We start from the raw sequence: 7,783 nt of genomic DNA on the forward strand, positions 1-7,783 counted from the left end.
ATTTGGATTAGAGGGCATTGTTTAGACTGGTGGACTTACCATGAGTTTTATTTTGATAATTCAAATTATTTATTTTGTTGAATATTTCATGTATTTAATCCATACAAAAAATTAAGTCGATCCGATAATTGTAATATATTTAATTTATTAGGTTTGACACCAAAAATTTGGACAACAATCAGCTTGCTTGCTTGGTTTCTCTTTTCAGAAAATACTTTTCAAAAAATTATACTTTCTTATTTTTCATGTTTTTTTGTTTTTACTGAATTTTTTTAATAGTTTAAGCAATTTTTTTACTTTTTAGACACACCTAACATAAATACACCTAAAAAGTAAAAAAAAATGTAAAAAAAATCTTTTAAAAATTCACTAAATACCAAAAATACAAAAAAAAATACAAGAATTCAGTACATTTTTTGTATTTCTATGTATTTATTAATTTTTTAAAATATTTTTTCACAAATTTTTTACTTTTTAGATACATCTAACTAAGGTGCATCTAAAAAAGTAAAAAAAAAATGTTTAAAATTTAAAAAATATTCACTAAAAACAAAAGAATACGAAAACCAAAAAACTCAGTTTTCAAAAAACTTAATCTAAAAAACTCAAACCAAACACACTGAATTGTGTTTTGAAAAATAAATTATTTATTTGTTTGGTGAGAAATTCGATAAATTAAATATATTATAATTATTAGATCGACCCAATTTTTTTATGTGAAAGAAATAGACGAAATGAATGCCTGGTAGAATAAACGGTTCGAATTATTAAAATAGGATCCATACGAGCACATGGATCCAAACAGTGCTCCTACTTTAAAATAGACTATTTGAATTTGATTTTGTCAGGCACTAGGTAAGAGTTACGTTAGCAAAACATATGAATAATTCCAAAGTAAAATATAACTCTGAGCAATTCCAAATTAAACTATAATCCCAGTAACAGCAGCTTCACCTAAACAGTAGTACACAGCATCATCAAAATCAAAGCAAAGTAGCAACATATTCTCTCTCACTGAAATAACGTCTTCCTTCATAACAGAAAATCACAAAGCAGAGCCACTAGCAATATACAACTGATTCGTATCACTTAATCAAAATCCTTAACATCGTTGCCTACCCAATCTCACAGCTCCAAAACAACCAATTCCCAAGGTAGTAGTGCACGAAGGCTGAGATTATAGATCGTCACAAATTCTACAATTCGGCAAATGATCGCCTAGATCGTAGACTTTTTTACTCGTGGGACGTACTGCAGATGCATTTCCGGGAACTACATTTCCATAGAGAGAGAATTGTTGGGATGCTTCTTCACTAGTTGATTGGTTACTCTTCTCTTCTTGCTCCTTGTACACAAGATGGATTCCGACCTCCTTTACATGAAAATACCCATTGTCAACCACTGAAATATTCAGTTCATCACCACCTTCCAACTGATTTTCAAATTTCCAATAGCTTAACATCATCATATCCTCATCAGCTTCTGGAATGCCACGGACATATGGTAAATGTCTCCAAATCAAACTCTTGGTTGTATCACTGATACTAGTATGTGTGCCGCAATCAAACCTATCAAACCTATCATTTTCTTTTCGATTATTGGAAAGTGCATAAATAGAACATACAATCAAGCATCGGATTCTGAAATTAAGATGCGACGGCACGGTAAATGATATTGAAGATCCTTCATTTTTAAGATTAAACCAGTCTGGAACCTTGCTTCCTAAACAATAAGTATAGAATATGTGTTTTTCATGACATCCCTGTGCGACATAAAGCATAATTAATTTAACGATTATGTATATATATATTGTGTGTGTGTGTGTGTGTGTGTGAGAGAGAGAGAGAGAGAGAGAGAGAGAGAGACCTGTAGGGGAAGCTTCCTTGGACCCCCTGAGTACAAGTTGTAAAGCGTAACAGTTTGGCTTCCCATGGATCCTAAGTTGGACAAGCCCAAATTGTTAATTATCTCCATGTCAACATTTCCCAAAGGTTCAAACTTGAAGTCTCCTGTAATCTCAACTAGATTGGGACTCGCGCCCAGGTGTAGTCGATTTGGAAACAAACTGCCTTGACCGCCATATATGTTATTGTATTCGATGGTTGGGAAGGTTACTTTCTCCAACAATGTACATCCTGTGAACCCTAATTCTTTCAAATTCTGCGACACTTCAAGTGATCGGAGCTTTGTGCACTCATCTAAATGAAGGATCTCGAGTCCAGTATGACCTCTGATGCAATTTGGGAGGCTACGAATTGCATTACAACTCAGATTTAAAATTTGCAATGAGGATAGGTTGCCAAAATCCATAGGAAAATCATCATCTGATAAATTACAATTCTCAAGACTTAAGTGTACCAAGCACCGTGGTAAAAGAGCCCATGAAATTTCCATGCTTTTTCTTGGCTGCAACAGACAGGGATAGATGAATGAATGCCATGATTTGACCTCCTTACTGGTAGAGAGTAATTGACTCATGGAAATTCTATTGGCATGGAGAACTGTTAATGAATCCATAGTCTTCATTCCTGTTGGCAGTTCCTCAAGATTTGAGCAACCTGAGATGTCAAGTGTTTCCAAAAACTTTAGCATACAAATGCTTCTCGGGAGCTTCCTCAAATTTTTGCAATCTTCTAAATTGAGCAAAACAAGTCTCTCAAGGTGTCCAATGGATTCATGAACCTCAACCAGCCTTGCACAATTTTTAAATATCAATTTCTCTAGATTGGGGACTTTCGAGAAGTCGGGAGTTTTAGTAAGGCAATGGGAATGACTAAGATCAAGGATTTTTAGTGACTTGAGAAGCTGTAAAACAAGAAAAAAGCTGCTATTAATATTTCTTTCAGTTTTCACACGAAATTAAAATATATATATACATTTGGAACTTACCTTTTCTCCTTCCCAAATTATTTGCAAGCTACTATAACTCATGTCAAGAACAATCAGGCTCTCCAAAGGAAAATCACAAGGTATAAATTTGAAAGGGAATCCATGCCAACATAACCATCGTAATCCTTTAGGAAAATTTTCCAAGCTTCCACTTATTTGTACAAAATTGAGCTGCAAAAGTTTTAGTTTATGCATCCTTGCAAATGCATCAACTTCCAAAGTTACTTGATTTGAATTTCCTAGAGCAGTGCCTACATTCTTGGAGGAGAACATGCCAAAACAGTATCTTTTAAATGAGTTGCCTGCATTTGTTAAAAATGGTGTGTCGAGGAATTCATCATAATGACGTTTTCTATTAACACCAAAAATTGTCCTGTCATGTTTATCTTTCTGGAGCAAATTCATATCAAGTGTGAGGCCTTCGATTTTTCTTGTCCCCTGACAATGAACAGGAGGAGGGAAATATTTATCAATAAGAGTAATGCTATAAAAATATAATTTTTGCAAAGATCAATCATACAAAATGATGTGGCCTTTTTCAAATAAAAACAACAAAAATGAAACTGATAATTTCAAAAATCCAATTGCCCTATTATCCTAGATGATATATATCTATATATATATATATATATTGTTGAATTACACTATTAGTCCTTATAGTTTAAGCGAAGTGTTATTTTAGTATCTATAGTTTCAATTTGAATCATTTGATCCCTACACTTTCAAATTTGTTGCAACGTAGTCCCTTTTTACTTACCGTTAGAATTTGAAACAGAAAAAGACAATATATAAAACTAGAGGGACCAAATTGAAATTCAAAACAAACTACAATGACCACTAGTATAATATACCAAATTGGAATTCAAATAGACTATAGAGACCATCGGTGTAATGAATATATTACACCGGTGGTCATTGTAATTTGTTTTGAATTTCAATTTGGTCCCTCTAGTTTTGTATATAATTTTTTTCCATTCAAAATCTTAACAACACATGTTGAAGAGACCACATTGCAAAAAATAAAAAATAAAAAAATTGTAGTGACTAAATTGTTCAAATTGAAACTACGAGAATCAAATAAAACTTCGATCAAACTAGAGGAACCGGTGGTGTAATTTACCCATTTTCTTTTATTATATTATACAAAGATTTTTCTAGATCATTTTTCCGATATAAATAGCATAACAACATAAATAAATAGAAATAAACATGAAAAGCAACAAGGTTAACACTTACAGTATTTTCTCTCAAAACATTAAAGGAATCCTTGTGATTCCAAAGTCTACTACGTTTTCCTGGCTCCTTAGGTGATTCTTGCCGAACAATTTCTCTTCCCATTTCTTGAACCAATTGATGCATCACCAACTTTTTGCTTTCATCAATTGTTAATAGAGATCTATCAATGAGATTTTGAATCCCAACCATTGTGTAAAAATCACATCCATCTAGAATTGTAACTACCCAACCTTCATCCATCCCAACAAAGAAACAAGCAACATGGAGGAATAAATCTTTATCGTGGTCATCTTGTAAAGAGTCATAGCTTATTTTGAGTTTTCCAAGGATTTCATAATCAGGAAATGCTTTCAATTTTTCCAATTGACTTTTCCAGATATTTAAACTTTTTCCAGACAGAGAAGAACCCAAAACTTTTATAGCTAATGGAAGCCCTCCACAATAGTGTACCACCCTCTTTGAGTCCTCTATGAAACCATCAATGGGACAATTTTTCCCAAAGGCATGCCAACTAAAGAGCTCCAAGGATTCATCATTATCCAATTTTTCAACCTTGTGCACTTGACAAACTTCATGAGCCTTGAGCAATTGCTCACGCCTGGTGGTTATGATGATTTTACTACCTTGAGAAAGCCAGTCTCTCATTCCAAGTATTGCATCCAATTGATCTGCTGTATCCACATCATCAAGGACTACAAGAACTTTTTTACAACATAATGCATTTTTAATCTTTACAACTCCTTCATCAACATTGTACAATTTTTCCTTTCTTCCCTTTAACATATCTGAAAGAAGTTGTCGTTGTAATCGAAGTAAACCATCTTGTTGTTTTAAATTTTCTCTTACATTTGCAAGAAAACTGCTACCTTCGAATCTTGAGAAGTTCAAATTATATAGTACTTTGGCAATGGTTGTCTTCCCTATTCCGCCCATCCCACAAATTGCGACTATACCAACATCACTAGACTCATCTTGTAACCAAAGCCCAATGTTTTCGGCTCGAGAATATATTCCAATCAAGTGGGGGGCAATACCCAAGGTTGTGCGACTTAGTTTGTCTCCAACCACTTTCACAATTTTCTGGATAAACTTTGACTCAAGTCTAATTATCATATTAAGATGGAAAATAAAGAACAATAAGAATGCCATCAATTGAATTTAATTGCTAATTCTCATGCAATACTAAACCAAAAGACCATGTTATTGTCTTTGTTGAAACAATTGGAAGAGTCTTAGATGAAAAGAAAGGGTTTTCACTATCATGGTTTTGAAACAATACTCTTTTATCTAATATAAATTGTTCTGTTTTTCAATTTTTGATTAGTAAGCCAAGTTGTTGAAACTTTTAAACAATGGGCCAAATTTCAATAAAATGTCTATGAAAAGAAATGAATAGCTACTTGTGATCTTTTCATATAACTTGAAAAGAAGGAGCATCTTAAAAAAATCATGAGTTAATAAATTCAACTTGTTTTTTTTGGAAACTGACTTGTAGGATGCTTTTGTGTTTGAAGGCTATCTTACAAAAACTAAACTATGTAAATCTGTCCTAATTAACAAAACAATTCATTCCAAAATTTGAACAGATAATTCTTCATTCAAAAGGCCCTAGTATGAAATACTTTAATCTACGAAATCCAAAAAATGGTGATATAAGTAATGCTTAGCTAAGAAAAGGACTTGGGAGGAAATTACCCGTCAGTTTGATTTTGTAAGTTCATCCCTGCCAAATTTGCAGCTTCTCTAAGTGCTGTCTTCCATTCTTCCACTTTGCCAATCCATTCAACTTTTCTTTCACTCGCTTCTGCACGAAATCTCTCTTCATGCCTCATAAATGCTTCTTTGAAACTTTTCTTTTGATTCCTCACATGAGATGGATCCACATGATAGAAAACAGGTAGAACTACATGTCCAACAGTCCTCCTGCGTTCGAGGATCATGACAAGTTCATCGAGACACCAACTTGAAGATGCATAGTCCTCCGAGAAGACAACTATTGAAATCTTCGACTCTTGAATTGCTTTGTTCAATTCGAACTTAATATTCTCCCCTCTTTCAATTCCATCGTCATCTCTGAAAGTACGCAATCCTGCGTATGCTAAAGCTGTGTAGAGGTGGTCAGTGAACGTCTTGCGAGTATCTTCACCTCTAAAGCTCAAGAACACATCATAACTACAATGAGAATTGGAGGAGGAGGTTTCTTGGGATCTGACAAATGCCATTGGATTAAAGCTCAAAGAAAGACCAATTAAGGACAGAAGAGCCAAGATATGAATTATATCTGTTTAGGCACCATGGATATTTATAGATGTATATGTATATGAAGTACCAAGTAAGAAACCGATGAGAGAAATGCTATCTAATTTACATGTTGGTTTTTCCTGGAAGCTTGTATGTGCCTTGACAAGAATATATTCTTGACTCTATGTTCTACGAAGTCTTTCCCAAATTATTTTCTGTGGGACCTTTTGTTGTCCTTACAATTATTTAAAAATTCTTACCCTTTGGAAAATCATGAACCAATCTACCCACCTTCATTTGTTTAGGTTGTGTTTGGTTAGGAGATTTAAAAAGGAATTTAGAAAAGGAAATGAAAAAGGTGTGTGAAATTATATAAAATGTAAGTATATTTTATTCACATTTTACCTACCTTTTTCCTTTCTCTTTCCAGATCTCTTCCCAAATCTCCCAACCAAACACGACAACTAAAATGCCCCAAACCAATTCAATCATTGCTCTATAATTTAAAGGGAAATATTGCTATATGTCACCCATTTTCTCTGATCGTTTGGAATCACTGTTTAAGTGGATATTCATAATTGATTCCGGTTCATAAATAATTATTCATGAAACTAAATAATGTTTTTTCATTTCTTAATGATATGAAATGGTGATAAAACAAATAATATACAATAGAGAAGGATTTGAATTCTTTGTGGTGTTTATTTTTGTCTCATTGTAAGGGTTGTTTATAATTGTTTATTTATTCTCAAGTTTGGGCTTAGTGATTGTGTTGACTTTTTAATTATTATTAAATTAGTAGTTAATTTAATGTAATACTTCTCATATTTGTGAATAATTATTGTTTATTGAAACTTTGTTTTCTATTGTTAACTATACCAATTAGGTAGCCACTGATCTATACAAATGGTTGGTGTTAATCGTTCTTCTAAGAGGCCGCTTGGAACTTAGGTTTTTAGTAATTTTTTTTTTTTTACTTTTAATAATGAGATAAAAAAATTAATGTATTTGAAATGATTTTTTTAATTGAATAGATAGTTGTGAGAAAAAATTGATTGATTAATCTATATGATTTGACATTTTACTAATAGAGTTGAATTTGATTCCAAATAATGAATCAGCCATCTCCTTATTTTTTTGTCAAGAAAAAATATGGCAGACTAACTGATATTTATCAGTTAATGAAAGAGGTCCAATACAAAAAAAATAAAAAAAATGAAATGCATGTTGTGTCTTTGAAACAATCTTGCCCCACCCATGAGAAAATATTTCATAGTAGCCTCATTGGACTGTGCATCTTTCTTAATATATGATAATAGGTAAAAGTATAAACTAAAATATTCTGGAGTTGCAAAAATAGTTATTAAATTGTTAGCAACAACATAATGGAGGAAGTTAATCAATATGTCGATTCCAT

At 32.7% G+C, this 7,783-nt stretch overlaps 1 protein-coding gene across 1 annotated transcript; it reads right to left on the reverse strand.

The window, feature by feature from the left end:
* Positions 1-887: 887 nt before the first annotated feature.
* On the reverse strand, positions 888-6,508 carry LOC114266975 (disease resistance protein RPV1). Its single transcript, XM_082868859.1, has 5 exons — positions 5,821-6,508; positions 4,126-5,227; positions 2,890-3,327; positions 1,867-2,805; positions 888-1,762 (listed from the first exon to the last, which is right to left on the reverse strand). The coding sequence occupies exons 1-5, from the start codon at positions 6,345-6,347 to the stop codon at positions 1,178-1,180; spliced, it is 3,591 nt and encodes a 1,196-aa protein (XP_082724985.1). The 5' UTR covers positions 6,348-6,508; the 3' UTR covers positions 888-1,177.
* Between the last annotated feature and the right edge of the window lie 1,275 nt (positions 6,509-7,783).

The sequence above is a fragment of the Camellia sinensis genome, chromosome 5 (assembly GCF_055761805.1).
Source record: "Camellia sinensis isolate YWXY chromosome 5, ASM5576180v1, whole genome shotgun sequence".
NCBI lineage: Eukaryota > Viridiplantae > Streptophyta > Magnoliopsida > Ericales > Theaceae > Camellia > Camellia sinensis.